The sequence below is a fragment of the Trematomus bernacchii genome, unplaced genomic scaffold (genome assembly GCF_902827165.1).
Source record: "Trematomus bernacchii unplaced genomic scaffold, fTreBer1.1, whole genome shotgun sequence".
NCBI lineage: Eukaryota > Metazoa > Chordata > Actinopteri > Perciformes > Nototheniidae > Trematomus > Trematomus bernacchii.
The window spans coordinates 15,619,801-15,638,086 of NW_022987714.1; the positions used below are offsets into that span (position 1 = coordinate 15,619,801).

At 41.5% G+C, this 18,286-nt stretch overlaps 1 protein-coding gene across 1 annotated transcript in view; it reads left to right on the forward strand.

Moving 5' to 3' along the window:
• Window positions 1-6,227: 6,227 nt before the first annotated feature.
• hydin (HYDIN axonemal central pair apparatus protein) overlaps window positions 6,228-18,286 on the forward strand; it is a 129,932-nt gene continuing 117,873 nt past the window's right edge. The window contains 2 exon segments of the mRNA XM_034141588.1: window positions 6,228-6,278; window positions 7,393-7,518. Of these exon segments, the coding sequence (XP_033997479.1) occupies window positions 6,228-6,278; window positions 7,393-7,518 (177 nt within the window).

Below are 18,286 nucleotides of genomic sequence, written 5' to 3' on the forward strand. Positions count from 1 at the left end.
TCAACACACACACACACACACACACACACACACACACACACACACACACACACACACACACACACACACACACACACACACACACACACACACACACACACACACACACACACACACACACACACACACACACACACACACACACACACACACACACATGCTGCACAACGATTCAAAATGCTGACTCATGGGTTAAAAGACAATAATGGAAGTGACAACAGTGAAAGCACGTAAACCAACAGCTGTAATATGACTGTTAGAATAATTCAAGAGAACTATTAACCAAAGTGGTGTGATAAAACACATATATACACTATTTGAACATCTACTAGCAGTGTGGTAAAACTATAATTTTACTTTATAACTCTGTTAATGAGTAGGCAACACTGAGTTCATGTCCTCAATACCGTTTCTTGGAATTACAGGATTTTAACTTGTTTAAGAATAAAGAAACAAAAACTTGTTATAAGAATATACTATTTCTCTTGTAGTTGCTTTTTGTCTTATATGATCACTTACTGTTCATCTTGAAAGGTTTCACGTTATAAGATACAAATACATTGTAGGAAAAGTTTCTTGTTATAAAATGGTGAGTTTGCATGTTGTAAAAACATTAAAACATCTTGCTATTATAAAATGCACTTGGACTATGACATCATCATTTTAAAGTTACAACAAGCTAATTTTCTTTTTTTTCCTGGAGTGGCAGCACTTTGCTCTTAAATCTGACTAGTAATTAACCAAAAACAAATCATGAATGTTGTTACTGCCGATATAGAGAAGGCTTTTATACTGGTATTTGACTTTCCTTACTGACACAAAGCAGTGGAACAGTATCAAAATATAAACTAAAATGACTGGATATTTCAGTCACTGACAATATACTGCAAACAAAAAAGACATTCTGTCTATGGAGATAGACATATGACAAGCATGATCATTTCTGACGTGGGTTTTAGCTAATCTAAACAAAACATTATATACTGCTTTGAACCAGGAACACCCTCTCTTGTATATAAGAATTTGAAGGACACTGTTCAGGAACTAGTTGTACCATATGCTCTGTATGTGATGACTACTTCCATTCTTGCAAGGATAATAACACATTTCCAGAAAGGGGACTGTGGGAAAATATCTATCAGTGGTGATCGGGGTCAGAGATTAGTAACCTATAAGATATCAGTCCAAATACATAGGTCAGGAACACAGTCAGTCAAGAGGGATAAATAGGTGGATTTGTAAAGTCGTAAATTCAATTATGAATTCCTTCCCTGACACCTTGCTCACTAGACTTTCAAATCCCTTTTGTAGTTCAACTTATCCTTAAAATGACCCTCTTGAACACATGCACGGATAAAAACAGTGCTCATTTATTTCTGGTTTTGTGTGGGAGTGTGTGTGCCTGTTCCTTGAATGTGAGGGGGAGACAGAAAAGGAGAAGTTCATTTAAAGGACCCATGTCATGGCCATTTCCACTGATCATAATTCCATTGTTGAGGTATACTAAAATACATTTATACTGTGCAATTTTCCAAACTCACATTGGTTTCGCATACAGCATCTCTGTAAAGTATGTGTATTCAGCAGTATTCACTCTCTCCACTAAACGGCTCGTTGGAGCTCTTACCCCCCCCTCCCTGTGAGCCTAGTGTGCTCCGATTGGTCAGCTCGGCCACTCTGTTCTGATTAGTCAACCACCAGAGAGGCTCCGCCCATGTCTAACAGTGCTTTTTTCGGCTCGATCTGAGCGGAACATCAGTCTTATAATGGCGTCGGTACAGCCGTATATTTTATACGCTAACTAACCGAACTGTACCTACAACTGTTGTTATAGAAGAGTAAGTTATTTTTACCTGTAATAAACTACTACTGTTTGATGAGAAATCAAATCACGGTTTGCTATATATGAATGATATGTTATAGGAGCAAATAATTCAGGGAAGAAAGGATAGGCCTACTAAGTATTTCCATTAAACTTTATTTTTAGAAATGTACAAAATGAACATAAATATACATATATACACGGTATATCATCCATTCCTCCCCGTTGTCGGCATCTTGCCTATCGCAGCCGGGGCTTTTTAGGACGAGGCCTCAGTGTGGTAGTCCCGTCCCCATCATGTATTGTCCGTCTGGCTGGACGAAATCAAATGCAAATCACAAAATATTAGAGAAACTTAGTTGTTTTAGATTCGTTAGTAGTAGTTGTGGTAGGAGTGTGGATCTATCTAATCCATCTATCTAATCAACACAGTAAGCTTGCCAGCTAATATGCTAACCTAGCTTTCTTGTTTACCTTGGTAGCAAACACGATATGAACGGTAGCTTTGGAGGAACGGCAACTATAATGTAGTGTAATAACTACTATGAACAAAAGCTAGTGCTTCATATTAGGTTAGCAATAACGTGTTTATAATTGCAATCTTATACGGGTAGTCTGCTACGTTCGGTCATTCATTGTAACTGGCATGAATACATTGTTTTCCGCTAGCATGTATAGCTAGCCTCGTTAGCTATACATGCAGTATGTACATGTACTGTCACAATGTACGGTAAATCACCCGGAGTATACTGTATGAGTGTTCTGTGTGTGACTGCAGACATTCTCCTGCCATGACAAACATGTAAGGCCATCTGCTGACATTGTAGTTGATATATTTAAACGCTAGCAACGTCGTTAGCAATCACAAAATATTATTGAAACTTAGTTGTTTGATGTTTGTCAGCTTGCCAGCTGGATTACAATGCTAATCTACGTTTGCTAGTTGTTCAGTGTAATATGCTATACTATACTATGAACAACAGATAGTGGTTCATATTAGGCTATCAAGCACATGTTTACAATTGCAATCTTATATGGGTAGTCTGCTACATTCATTGTAGCTGGCATAAAAACAATGTTTTTCCGAGCAAACTCATGTCTAGCTCTTAGTAGCCTTGTTGTTTAGCTCGGTAGCATACACGCTGACCGTACGGTAAAGCACCCGGAGTATACTCTCTATGAGTATTTCGTGTGTGAATGCAGACATTCTCCTGCTATGAGATACATGTATGTAAGGCCATCTGCTGATATTGGAGTTGATATATGGAAATGCTAGCAACTTAGTTAGCCCAGTTAGCAGTCCGAAACACGTTTACACATTTAAACAGTCGTGGTAGATACCTTGTTTGATAAATACACAAATAACAATGCAAACTTACAGGTTGTGTACCCGAATCTTCCCCTGCTCCAAACGGTCCAAACAAACTAGGAATAGCATCGTCCTTCAGTTTCAAAAGCTGTGCATATCCGGCCTCAAACTGGGCAATGTTTTGGAAGCTTTCGTCTGTGAAATGCCGCGCACACAGTAACGTTCTTCGAACCTCTGAAGGAACAGTGTTAAAAAGAAATTTCAACCATTGACTTCGTCGTGGTTCTTCCGTCGGTAGGACAAACAGCTCAGATTTCTCCTCACATTTCAGGAAACAGGTCCTTGGCATTGGCATGACTGGATCGATTGTGAACTGAACCAGAGCTTCCAACAGTAAATGTTAGGCTGGCAGAGGGTGCGGCCAGCGCCGCTGGGTGTGGCCATAGCTCTTCCGGATTGGTCCATTTTGTTTTTCCGGGTACCGCATGACATCATGTGGTACCCGGAAGAATCAAATGGGCAGTGACGTATCTCCAACGAGGCGTTTTGGGGAGGTATTTTCTGTGTTAGAGTTTTACTCGCTACAGGGTGTACTTTGAGGGTTTTGACTCTGCACACCGTTTACATGCATAAAAACCTTCATAACACACAAGGGGACGGGTAATAACCGGAAAAGCATGACATGGGCCCTTTAATAAATATATGATGGCAAGTATCATCTAATGTGATTTTAAATATTGGTCTCCTGCTGGTTATACTATACAAGTTAGAAGAACAAGTTTGTTCATAGTTTTGGTGAATATTTCCTGTGTAAAATATTGAATCCATTCAGATTGCAACTCCAGCCACTCTTGGAAAGTGTTTGGACTACCTGTTTACGGCTTAAACCATCCATTTTGAGGGCTGATACGAACACAGATAATTAAGTGAGTTGATCATACGTTACAATCCCAAATTGCATGCTACAACATTTAAGTGTATGTTAATCGCTATTGCCGGCAATACAATGTATAAGAGCGAAGCTAATGAGTTTTTCAAAGAGTAAATATTCCCCAACATAATGCAAAAATAAATGTTTCCTAACTTGTTGGTGTGGTATAACCAGCAAAAGACCATGAATGTGTGACATGATTTTGGTAACTTTACAATATTAAAATAGTGGAGTTACTTAGTATTTTACACAGGAAAGATAACCTGTTGCTGCAGTATAACCAACAGGACACAGTACATTCAAATAGATCTGTGTAGCCCTAACAGTGGAGTATTTGAATATTTTTCTTTCAAAAAGAAAAATTCACCAACATTTTTCAAAGCATTTGTTTTTAAATGAATGGTATAGTATCATTAAATTGGACCTATCATGCTATATTTGAATAATATAGTGTAGGACCATACCTATATAAGGCATATTTATATATATATATTTTCAAAATACCAAACAGATTATGCATTTTAGCCATGCCTCATTTCGCTCAATTTGAAAAATGTTAGCTCTGTTTTTGCAAGGGCTGATTCTGTGAGAACAGCACCACCTACAGGCCTGGCATATGTACTACAGCGTCTCCAGCGCTTTCGAACGGCAATGGCCGTGGCTGTCTCCTCCTGATTGGTGGAGTTGGCCCAATAGCCGTAGCGCCACTGTCCTGACGTCAGGACAGTGTTCAAATCTGGATCAGTTTTTATCAGATCCGTTGCAGCCCCTTTTTTAGAGATTTGGGTATGGAGGAAAATAGAGAGGGTTGTGTTTTCTGACACTTGGTGAGTTCCCTTGAACACCGGGGACACATATTCATGTATAAAAGACGTACAAAAGTGCATTTTGCATGATAGGTCCCCTTTAAGTAATCATGTGAAGTGAAGTGATTATGTTCTAGTACACCATTGTACGTCAGTCGAGTTGCTCATCACTTAAGTAATACAAATATATTTTTTCATAACCGGTTGATTGGGTCAAGGGATTTTAGTAGCACTTCAGCTCATAATTGTCGAGTTAATAATAATATCCTGCATTATATTTGTTACTGGAAATGTGTATTTCCACATGTAGGCAAACATTTCCCAAATTGGGATCAATAAAGTACCTATCCTATCTATCTATCTATCTATCTATCTATCTATCTATCTATCTATCTATCTATCTATCTATTTATTTATCTATCTATGAGAGGACGGCGTTATTGGCTTGTTGTTTTGACGAAAATGTTGTTGTTGCCCAGTTGTAAAAAGACGTTCTTGGTGATTTAACAACGGTTTATTTATCATAACTGATCCGTCAAGCTCAAATCCGTCAAAAAAGATTTCCTACTTTACCGAACTCATCCAGTTCAGTCATTTAGGTTATTCATCCAAAACAACTTGATTTATTTTAAGAAGAAATAACACATTAAGGAAAATGGTTTGTACGTTTCCAAATCGGGTTTGTGCTCCCACAAAATGTATTAACTTCTACCTTTCTTAAAAGGTTTAATCAAGTATTTACTTCGGTTTTTAAGGAGTTCCAGCCAATCAGAGAACAGTTTATTGGGAGGCCGTTGTTAAGTGCGTTGCCGAGGAAACAAACCACAACGAAGTTCTAAATCACCCGTTTATTCACCTACGGACTGGTAGGTTAATAACGTACTTGTTGTATTACTTATTTTGTCAGTTCAACAACATAACAGGTTTCCCTGGTAAGTTTAGTGTAACGTTAAGTCACGGAAGAGGAGTATTTAACCATTTAACAAATATTTTACATCACGTAAAGTACTGTAAACAGCGCGTGCCAGGGTGAGTGAAAACCTAGGAAATGCGAAGAAGCCGTTATTTTCTGTAAGCTAACAAATTGTCTTATACATCAGTTGACTTTAAGACACTTGGGTTAACTTAATTTCCTTTAAAAGTAGCGAATATGTTTTAATGACTTGTTGCAATAAGGACTATAAGTTTGCTACTGAGGAAAGTAACGTTACCTTTTTACTGTTAGCCTATTAGCTACATTAGCATATTAACGTAAACCAACGTCTTGGATAATTTATATAAAGTTATATGTTACTAATGACAATTGTCTTCTTGACCTTTATTGTTTTGCAGGTGAATGTGCTACTAAACACAGTCAAAATGACAGCCATTCCGTGCTTAAGGAGCAAAGTGCCTCTCAAGCCAAAAAAGGTGAGGATATAATGTCCATGACAGCCTGCAACTTCTCACAGAATTAGGTTTTCTCATGAATTATCAGGGGCTTAATTTCCTGTCACCCACGTGTTGGACAATGTCCCTTTCTTTTAAATAAAGCTGCTTCAAATGACAGATTATCCTAATAATTACCTTGGCTCCTTACAGGGAACAAAAATCAATGTCTGACTGCAGTGTTTTGTTGCAATGACCTCGGCTCAGCAAATTGTTGCCTCTACTCTCTATGTGTGTGCTTCTGTCTGCACCTACAGTAGGTGACAAGAGTAGAACATTCAGTATGCTTTACTAAGATTGTAGGCTACCCAGGTCCAAATGAGCATCTGCACTTAATGGTGTTGAAACTGAAGCAAATTCATACATATTAAATAATTAAACAAATAGCATTAAATAATATCTTAAATGTTTCTGTAGTCCACGTTATGTCTATTGCTAAGCACCATAACAATACAATATACTGTAAATATGGCAATAATAAGTAACATTTGTAAATAAAACAGGGCAACTATTATAGCCTACAGCTATGTTAAAAAGTTATGTAGGCTATTATGCCCATATCTTGCAACATTATTTCTCAACTTGCCTTTTTACAAATAGTGTTTACTCGCGCAACTTTGTTGTCTCTGAATAATAGAAAGGAGTGTATTATGAATACACACTAAACTGGCAGCTATTCAATATTGCATATATAAAAAAACCTAATAACTCCGTCTGCTACATTATTCATTTTAAGATAAAAATCCTTCTGACCAAACCTTGAAATAGGCTAAGTGCAGTTAGATGTTTCTTTGCTTCTGGTGCAGAGGTGTCAGAGGATTGTGTAGAGAGGAAAGTAACCACAAGAAGCTGCGGATAGCCCTCGCTGCAGGGAAGACTATTAACATTCTTTGAGCACTTTACATCAGTTGATGTCAATGTTCTTAATGCAGGCGTTTGCACATATGTGTCAGAGCTGAGAGCTTTAAGTCTTCAGCTCTTGTGCTCACAATTTCCTTTCTCTCTATCAGTTGTGTTTGATGTGATGCCTCATCACTTCTGAATGAAGAGACAGGAAACAGTGCAGTTAGCACAATGAGCTGCTTTGTGTTTGCAGGTGACTCCATCTGTGTACACCCAGGAGATGTTACAGTCCACAGAGGAGCGCCTGGCTAACCTAAAAGAGATGCACCAACCCCGCATCCTGGAACTTCTTGACATCAGCAACACTACGCATCACAAAGTAAATGCCAGTAATTGTTATTTTACGCCCATAGCTTGATACAGTATCTTTCTATGCTGTGACGATCCAAAACACTTACAGTAAACACAGTTATACTGAAAGGTTAAACAAAAACATGTCTTCACTGCACCACTCTATTTCAAATAGAGTGATGAATTAAACTGTTTAAAAATGTCATAGTTCTATTTTAATTGGAAATAGAGTGGTGCAGTGAAGACATGTTTTTTTTGGGCTCCCTTGACAAAACCAATGGGATTTTCCCATTGGATTTTTCCATTTATGATATTTAAACTTTTTCTTGGCAGGATGATCTTTACAAATTAAGACAGCTTTATTGTATTTAGAAGCTAAATGCATTCGCTAGAAGTACGACACTAACGCTAGACTAAAAACCGACTATATCCCAGTCACACAACTTTCATCATCACCACTAAGCCAAAGGCGCACTCGCGTTTGGCATGATGACGTTTAGTAGTCTCATTTAGGAACTTGTAAGCAACCTACGTTTTTATGTCACATAGAAGCTTCGGATATTCACGAGTGGGGTGTTTACTGACATATTTAATGTCGTAGAACGAAACCTGAAAATCTCTTAAAGAAGTCCTATTATGTTTTTTGTGGGATTTTTCCTCTCCTGTTGTGTGTTATATAGGTTTTTGTACATGTAAATGCAACCTCTTTTCCCCACACACTCCCCCACGTACTGAAACGCCTCCATTGGACTCCTTTGTTTACTTCCTGAAAATAGTTACAACACTATGTAACGCTCTTGCTTTTATTGGCTAGCGTTCCAACACATCGTACGTGAGTGCTAAGGCACTAAGCGGTTGACCAATCACAACAAAGCTGGCTGGCTAACCAATGAAATCATATTCTGAACAATAAAACATGTAAACATGTCACAGTAGAGGCACAAAATACAAATATGAACCTGAAAAAGAGCATAATGTCCTCTTTAAACTTGCGTTAAACACACAGACCTTATTAGAAAAAAACAAAACAATGTTAAAAGAACTGTTCAAGACAAAGAAAACAGATGTGGTGAAAGGCTACTAAGTTCCGTATTTTAGGATTCCCACACCACTTTATGGGTATTCTAGATTTTAATCAAACAATATTAACAACTAGAGAATGCAATTCCTGAAGAAATTGCTAGTGGGAATGCTTTATGCTGAAAAGCTGACGCTAAACTGCTATGCTGAAATGTAATGTGTAAGAAGAAAGTGAAGAATTTAGATTGAAATTATACATGAACATTGGGGGCTTGAATGTGTGATTAGAGAAGAAAAGAAAGTAAAAAGGCTTGGAAAAGCAGCAGAATATTTGAACTGCAAACTTTTGAACTAACTTGATGGCGAATGATCTGTCGCCATGCCAACGGCATTTGATGACATCCCATAATACGCTTAGATGCGTTGATGGCTGCATCGTTACCAAACCTGTGAAGTTTTGGGCCTTTTGGAGCATTTTCACTGAAGTTATGAGAAAACCGTGTTTCATGGTGAGCATTGTGTTGCCATGGCAACGGCATTTGAAGAAATCTCAAAACTGTCCCGTAGATGGCTTCAAGGCTGGACTGTTAGCACACATGTGAAGTTTGAGCACTTTTTGAACATTTTCATAGGAGTTATAGCGACATCGTCTTTTATGGCGAGGGATGCGTTTCCATGGAAACGGCATATGCTGACACCCCATAATTGACGTAGAGCTGTTGAGGGCTGGTTAACCATTATCTGAAGTCTGGTGCTGTTTTGACCCTTTTCATAGGCGTTACGACAACATCGTGTTTTATGGCGAGGGATGCGTTTCCATGAAAACGGCATATGGTGAGATGTCAGATTTGACGTAGAGCTGTTGAGGCATGGAGAGGTGATATATATCTCGGCGTGAGAGGACGCTGGCGCTGACTGTTCGCCGCTTCTCTGTTTGAAAATCTCGTCTTTCTTTGTGTTAATCTAAGAGTTTCTGACCACTTTCTACTGCTATAGTTTTCTAACTATTCTGTGGCTTTTGTGTTCTGATCTGGATACATTTGTTACACCCGATTGCCACTTTTGACGGACGCTCTGGTTTTCTACCCTGCTACACCTGCCATTGTAGCCCACCTGCTAACGCTGCTCCATCCATCAAATAACCAGCCCCATTCTTCGTCCTGCCCCTCCCCGTGGGTCCTGACTCTGGTTCTTTAAACCTCTCGCTCCTGCTGGTCCCCCCATCTGCTGTAAAGGACAGCCCGCGACTGACCTCTCATCCTGTCTGAAGGCTGCCAACAGCTCCACTTTCAGCGCCGCTGTTCTACAACCAAAGCCAGCGCTGTGCTAACGCTAGCATCCTACCGCGGCACTACGATGTTACGATACTCTGTCTCTCAACTTTTTAATCTCAATAACTTTTCTGCGCTTCCTCTAAGCTTGTCTGTCATCAAATGCCTCGGGCTTCTACGCAGACCGAGGTATGTCCATAGAGGTTCCAAACGCAGATTTGTTTACTCCCAGTCCGGACAATCATCCATAACGTCATCTATCTGGTCGACTAACCGCTATGTCCCACAACTGTCATGTCATCTGAGCGCCTTTATTACTCCATGCTATACACCCACCACTGGTCCGTTACAATCCCAGCTGTACCGAAAACCTGGAGTGGATTTCACTGCCCTCTGCTCAGAGCTGGTCCAAATACCTGGAGTGGATTCCACCGCCCTCTGCTCAGAGCTGGTCCAAATTCCTGGAGTGGATCCCATTGCCCTCTGCTCAGAGCTGGCCCAAATACCTGGAGTGGATTCCACCGCCCTCTGCTCAGATCCGGTCCAAATACCTGGAGTGGATTCCACTGCCCTCAACCACCAAAAACTGATAATAACACACTTCCTTCCACCTTCACTCCGCTCCTCCCCCCCATCTCACGTTCCCCCCGCACTGTCAACCTGGACAACCTCTTACCTCTTCAGCCTGTGACCACACCATGCACCTCCCACTCAACTAACATTGCCCTCCTTAACATCCGATCACTCAACAAGAAAGCCCTCATCCTCCATGAACTAATCTTGGAAAAATCCCTTGATTTCCTTCTGCTCACCGAAACCTGGCAACAGCCCGATGACTTCTTCTCCCTCAATCAAACATCCCCCCCTGGCTTTAAATACATCACTAAACCCCGCCCCTCCCGCCGTGGTGGTGGCCTTGCTGTAATCCACAATCAGAACATCCAGATCACAGAACTAACCCTCCCCTCAGCATCATCCTTTGAATTCATTGCCTTCAAAGCCCCTCCCTCACTGACAGTCATCCTCATCTACCGGCCTCCTAAACCTAATCCCTCCTTCCTCTCCGATTTCACTGAATTCCTCACACTTGCCTCATCCCTCCCTCAACGTATGTTACTACTTAGTGACCTCAACATTCACATTGACTCACCCACCTGCAAGCTGGCATCCAAATTCACAACCCTACTGGACAATTTCTCTATCACCCAACATGTCACCTTCCCCACCCATGACAAAGGACACATCCTTGATCTCGTCTGCTCTACCAACCTCCCAGTGATTGACCTCCACCCTTGCCCATTTCCCCTCTCTGACCACAAACTCATACAATTCACCATTGCCCCCCCCCACCCGAAACCCCTGCCCACCCAGAAACATCACTATGTTATGGTCAATGGAGTAATCTACACTCCATTGACCATAACCATCTCTCCGAACTGCTATCGTCTAATCTCCCCCTGGACGCAACCCTCAGCTCACCTGATGATCTGCTCAACCACCTCAACTCCACCCTACTCACCTCCCTCAACACTTTAGGCCCCCTCAAAAATAAAACTGTTACTTTCAAGACCTCCTCACCCTGGTTCACACCCGCACTCCGTAAAATGAAGCAGCGAGGCCGCCAACTTGAACGTCTTTCAAATAAATCATCCCTCACAGTCCATTACATAAGCTACAAACTCCATCTCAATGCATACAAAGATGCTCTTATTGCCGCTAAATCTGCCTACCTCTCCAACATCTTCACTGACCCCTCCCGTAACCCCAGGACCCTCTTCTCCACATAGCTCTTCAAACCCTGTGCTGATAACCTCCCTACTTCTACTTCCGCTACTTGCAGCTCATTCCTCCAGTTTTTCGCAGACAAAATTAACGCCATCAACCACTCCTTCTCAGCTCCATCTGATATACAAGCATTTCCCCCAACCTCCACCGCTACCACTTCTCCCCCCATCTCCCTTGACCTCCTGACTCCTCCTCCCCAGCGCCGCCTCTCCCAGTTCAACCTGGTTACCCCACTTGAAATACTCCATCTGATCGGTTCCTCAAATCCCACTCCCTTGACCCTCTACCCACTCCTCTCCTGAAGTCCTGCCTCCCCGTCCTCTGCCCCTATCTTGCTAACCTTTTCAACTCCTCGCTGTCCCATGGAATCGTCCCCTCTGCCTTCAAAACTGCTGCCGTTACTCCAATCCTCAAAAAACCCGGTCTTGATACCTCCCTCACTAATTACCGCCCCATCTCCAACCTACCATTCCTCTCAAAAACTGTTGAACGCATTGTAGCCAAACAAATTCACTGCCATCTCCAAACCAACCAGCTTTACGAACCCCTTCAGTCTGGATTTCGTCCTCATCACAGTACAGAAACTGCACTCGTCAAAGTCCTCAATGACCTCCTCACCTCTGCTGACACTGGTTCCCTCAATATTCTCATCCTCCTCGACCTGAGTGCAGCCTTCGATACCGTGAGCCACAACATCCTGCTCACCCGACTCAGGGACATTGGTATTGAAGGTATTGCACTCAGATGGCTCCAGTCCTACCTCACTGAACAATCCCACTTGATCTCCCTCCCCAACCACTCCTCTGCCACAGCCTCAGTCACCCAAGGCGTTCCTCAAGGATCAGTACTTGGCCCCCTCCTCTTCATCATTTACATCATCCCCCTCGGTCAGATACTCCGCCACTTCAACCTGGACTTCCACTGCTATGCTGATGACACTCAGATCTACCTCAGCACCAAATCCCTCCATAACCCACCCCTTACCCACATAGATTCCTGTCTGACAGCTATTAAAACTTGGATGCAACATAACCTCCTCAAACTGAACAGCAACAAAACAGAACTCCTCCTAATCGGCTCCAAATCCACCCTCAGCAAGGTCACTAACATAACACTCACCATCGATGGCACCATTGTTTCCCCCTCCAATCAGGCACGCAACCTTGGCGTAATCTTTGACCCCACCCTCTCCCTCAAACCTCACATCCGCCAAACAGTCAAAACCTCATTTTTCCACCTCCGCAATATTGCAAAAATCCTACCCTCTCTCACCCGCCCCGCAGCCGAACGACTAATCCATGCCTTCATTTCCTCCCGCCACGACTACTGCAACTCACTTCTTTACGGCATCAGCACTACATCCCTCAACAGACTCCAACGGGTTCAAAATGCAGCTGCACGTCTCCTTACGCATACCAAATCATGGCATCACATCACCCCAGTCCTCAAAGACCTCCACTGGCTTCTTGTCTCCCATCGCATCAATTACAAAATTCTGGTCCTCACCTACAAAGCACTCCACCATCTGGCCCCCCATTATCTCACAAACCTTCTCACTCCTTATCAACCCCCACGGTCCCTCAGATCCACCGCAGCCGGACTCCTATCCATTCCCACATGAATATAATATATATAATATATAATAATATATTCACACAGGCTGATGTGGTGGGGAAAGATGAGGCTGAACTTACAATAGGGTTTAATGGAGACATGTTGAAAGTTTTTGTCACTTCATGCCCTCAAGAGGCATTTTGTTTTGTGTAATGTTTTTGCTTAATTCTTTTTTTTTTTCAAGCTACGAGATGTTTTCCTACGTTTCTCATGAAAAATTATGTCTCAGGAATGTAGGGTTTGGGAATTATGGCAGGTTTAAAAGAAAATATGAAGGCAAAATTAAATCTGTCCTCCACTCTAGCTGTGACATCACACACTCTAAAATCTGAAGAAGGCCACTTTACCAAGGTCTGAACAATGTTTAATATCTCTAAAAGTATGAATCAGATTTAAAAGTTGTGTTACACGAATAATGTCAGAAAGATGTGTAAAGTTGGAATGAGGTTTCTGGGTGAAAGTATGTGGAATGTGGGAGCAGAAGAGGCGCAAAATAACCCGGCAGAATAATAAAGAATTTCGTGCGTCGAATAACAAGTAGTTGGAATGCTGTATCAGCATTCCCACTAAACAACTGTGACAGTGACAACAGCATACGGCAAAAGATAAAAGTCGGACAGGAGTTTGTCATTACCACTTCCTTTTGCAGACAAGCCTCAACTACTTACTTTTATCTTTATGAGATATAAACCCTGGGGAGTCTACATTACACTTGAGACTCAGAAATACATTGAAAACTACATTTGGTTTTGACAACCTGTCTCCTCACTTCAAAATACTTCAGCACCACGTGGATGTATAATGAGGTGTATAAAATTGCCTATTTAAAATGTTCCCAGTCTCATTTATATTCAAATTCAATTACATTTTATTCACAACAGTTTAAAAGTACAATACAATCATAAATGGTAAAATGGTAATATGGGAAATAGGACATTCATTATTGTATGAATATGTTTTAATTGGGGGGTGGACGTCACATCCTGGTATGCCCCCCCGGGAAGATTTTTTTTAACATTTTAAAGTAAAATGCTTCAATCTGGAGCACTTTGAGCAGAATTACTAGAGACTAGATCTAGGGGGTACAACTCTAAAACACCCATATGAAGAAGATCGGTTTACATTTTAATAATCAAATAAGTATGTGAACATAACCAATAACCCACCATAGCCAATAACAAATACATGTAACGTATTTTAGTTTTTGCTGTTCATTCATATCTTATTTTTCCTAGTTAACATTTATTTATGCATTTTTTTTAATATCTCCAGTTTTAAACGATATGTTTGGTTTACTGTCCTATAGTATACATTGGAATGATTTCAAACCTGTTGTTATTTATCCCAATAATTATAAAGGTGTGCCTTGGAAATATTTGTTTACATAAATTGTGACCAAACCGTTTGAGACCCACTGAGATGACTTAGACCAGGGGTCCCCAAACTTTTTCCTGTGAGGGCCACATCACTTTTCCCTTCTCTGATGGGGGCCGGGGTCAGTTTGTAACTGAAAAAGTGTGACGATCGCAGGGGTGCCTAAACGTAAACATTTATTGTTTTCCAGAAAGCCACACATAACCAAATATTAATAACCTTTTCCGGGATCTTCACAGAAAAAAAGTCAGGAAATAAATAATAACACTATTAATGAAATAAATAATAACCAAATAACCCTCTCTGGGTTCTTCACAGAAAAAAAGTCCACTGAACATTAACTTTCTGTTGTGCCGTGCACAATCTTAACAGGTAAAAGTTTAGAGCAGTCAGAGCAGAATCTCTTACTCAAATGACTCATATGAGCAGTCTCTCAAAGTTCTTGTGTTCCTTCCTTATAATCCTTTTGTAGGTTCCAGTAGGCTTGTAGACACCGCTGTTTGCAGCTCTCTCTCATCAACTTCCCTGTGAAAACCACAAAGCAAGCAGGCTGAGAAACCGAACTAAGTGATACAGCACCTACACAGCACAATACATTTCACTACCAGTATGGTTGTGGAGATGGATTTTATCCCAGTAGATTTTATTATGATTAAATTTGTTTATACTCAGAAAAGTGATCTTACCTATGTATGTTCATCAGTGTGAACTGTGGGCCTGCATCTGGCTGGTGAGAAGTTGAATGTCAGGTTCCATTCTAGTCACAGCCAGTCTCAAACACTGATGCAGATGTTCATCTGTCAATCTTGATCTCATCTGAGTTTTCAGGTGTTTCATGTGTGAAAAGGTTTGCTCGCAGATATACGTGCTGCCAAAAAGTGTAAACATCTTCATTGCGTGTTTTTTTATGTTAGGGTACGTGTCGTTTGGGAGGGCGGCATAGAAGTCAATGAGACTGTTGGGCTTGAATGCGTCTTTCAGAACATCACAGTTCTGTAACTCGGCCAACTCAAACTGATAAGAAGGCTGGGCTTCATCGATGTCGGCAAGAAAGGGGTTCTGAAAAAGATGGATTTCTTTTGCATTAACACGTAGTTGCCGGAATCGCACACCGAACTCCGCCTTCAGCATTTCCAGTGCTTCCACACACTTTTCAGTTGGGAACGGGACCGCTGGGTTCTCTGCAGAGAGGTTTTGGGTAGCAGGGAGATGGATGAAGTTGTGCTTTTTCACTTGTTCCAAAAGCAGCGCAAGTTTCACCTCAAATGCTTTTATGTGAGAATACATGTCGCAAATGAGTTTCCCCTGGCCTTGTAGCTGCAAGTTAAGGCTGTTCAGCATTTCTGTCACGTCTGTTAAAAATGTGAGGTGCCATTTCCATTCTGGGTCGATCAGCTCTGGGACCGTTTTGTCTTTTGAATGAAGAAATGCGTTAATTTCGGGTAGCAGCTCGTAAAAACGCCTCAAAACTCTTCCCCGGCTCAACCATCGGACCTCTGTGTAGTACAGCACATCGCCGTGCGCAGACTCCAGTTCAGACAGGAATTGTTGGAACTGCCTGTGTTTAAGTCCCTTTGCTCTGATGAAGTTTATGCATTCAACACTTTGCAGCACAGTGCTTGCTGGTGAATTAGGCAGTGGATTTGTAGCGGGGTGGTGAGACCCCGTTCTTCCATCTCCCGGTTCATGCGTCCTATTAGACCCCGAGACGCGCCCACCATACTAGGAGCCCCGTCAGTCGTGATGCTGGCAAGCTTTGACCAGTCTAGGTCCAACTCTTCCATGGTTTGGCATACTTTGCCGAAAATATCCTCCCCCGTTGTAGTCCCTTTGAGACTTTGGAGGGCTGCCAGCTCCTCGCACATCTCAAAGTTTGCGCTAACTCCGCGAATAAAAATGAGCAGCTGCGCTGTGTCTTGCACGTCCGTGCTCTCATCCAGTGCTAATGAAAAAAAGTCAAATTCTTTTGTCTTCTGCTGCAGCTGGGCATATACATTACCCCCGATTTCTTCAATAAGTCTGGTGATTGTACTCGCCGACAGACTCACGGCATTAAAGACATCTTTCTTCTCGGGACACACCTCTTCCGCGACAGCATTCAAACATTTCTTGACAAACTCTCCATCAGTGAAAGGTTTACCGCTGCTTGCTATCAGTTGAGCAAACCGAAAGCTGGCCCGAACGGATGACTGGTTCAGCTGAGCTTGGCGTACAAATGTATTCTGCTGAGCTAACAGTCCACTTTTTAGCTTTGAGAGTTTGTCTGCTCGCATTTGGCCTTGCAAGTTATCATACTTGTCTTTGTGAATCAATTTTTCACTTACCTAACCTTTTCGCCATTATTCCGTTCTATTTGACAGGGGCTAGTCTGGGATTCGCGTGGCCAGACTGAAAAAAAAATCATAATGCGTCTCTGGTATTGTTCAGGGGGCCGGGCCAAATGTGGAGGCGGGCCGTATTCGGCCCGCGGGCCTTAGTTTGGGGACCACTGACTTAGACTTAAGTGAACTATCTGAACACTGAGAGTCCTTTACCTCACTGAGCTGCTGTAGTTATCAGCCTCAATCCAACAACAATCCGCGGTACCGATGCATGCTCGCCCTCTCTCTCTCTCTCTCTCTCTCTATCTCTCTCTCTCTCTCTCTCTTGCTCGCTCGGAGGCTCTCTCTCACTTTGGCTGTGAGCTGCGGGCGCCTGATAAGTCAACATCCCCCACTTTCATCACTTACAGCGCCCATCGTACAGGGCAAATGTAAAATGTTGCTGGCCCGGGGTGCAAATGGTGTTTACTTTATTCAATTATTAATGTAAATGTATTACATCAAGGGCAGAAAATTAATTAAATTATTTTTTTATTATTATTTTCTTTCTCCCAGCGCAGCGCCCCTCCAGATCTGGCGTCCTAGGCGACCGGCTAGTTCGCCAGTGCCTAGGGCCGGCCCTGGCTGCAGCAGCAATAACCATAAAATAATAACTCAAATGCCACAAACATGATATTGACCAGTATACAGATTATGCACATGATTTAGCAGATTTAGCGTTTTTAGAGAGAAAAAATTCCGAGATACGTTTTTGCGCCATGTCAGTTACTTGACATGTTAAAAGTAGCCAACTAAAAACTAACAAAAAACTTTTTTTCCACATCTTTTTTCTTTTTCTTCCCTGAAGCAAAATGATTTATTATATAGTTTTAAATTATCATTTGAATAATAACATATAATATAAAATATAATCTCAGGCACAATGAAATGAAATAAATATATATAAAATAAATATAAAATACATTTGCAGACAGGGGAGCTCCGCACCGCCTGCCTGCCGCTAGGGGGTGCTGCATCGCCCTCAGCACCCCCCTTCCCGCGCCCCTGGCCCCGACAGTAAGAAAGTGTTAAAAAAAAATATTAGATATATCTAGAATTGTAGAGACTTCATGTTTTATACAGAAACATTATGAGCTAAAAATACCAAACACTAACCAAATACCCCCCATCTATTTTGGTTTAAAACAGCTTAGATACAATAAACACAGACACAATACTAGGGAAGATAATGGTACAAAATAAATGCATTTCAGTTTAAAGTACACTTGTTGGGAAGTCCCCAGCCATTAAGTGTATTTAAACATTAACATAGCTAATAGTGACTTTTTATAGTGTTATCAGCCTTTTTAAATACATTTTATAGCGTTATCAATCTCATTCTATACTAGTGGACCTCTGCAAACACACTTAC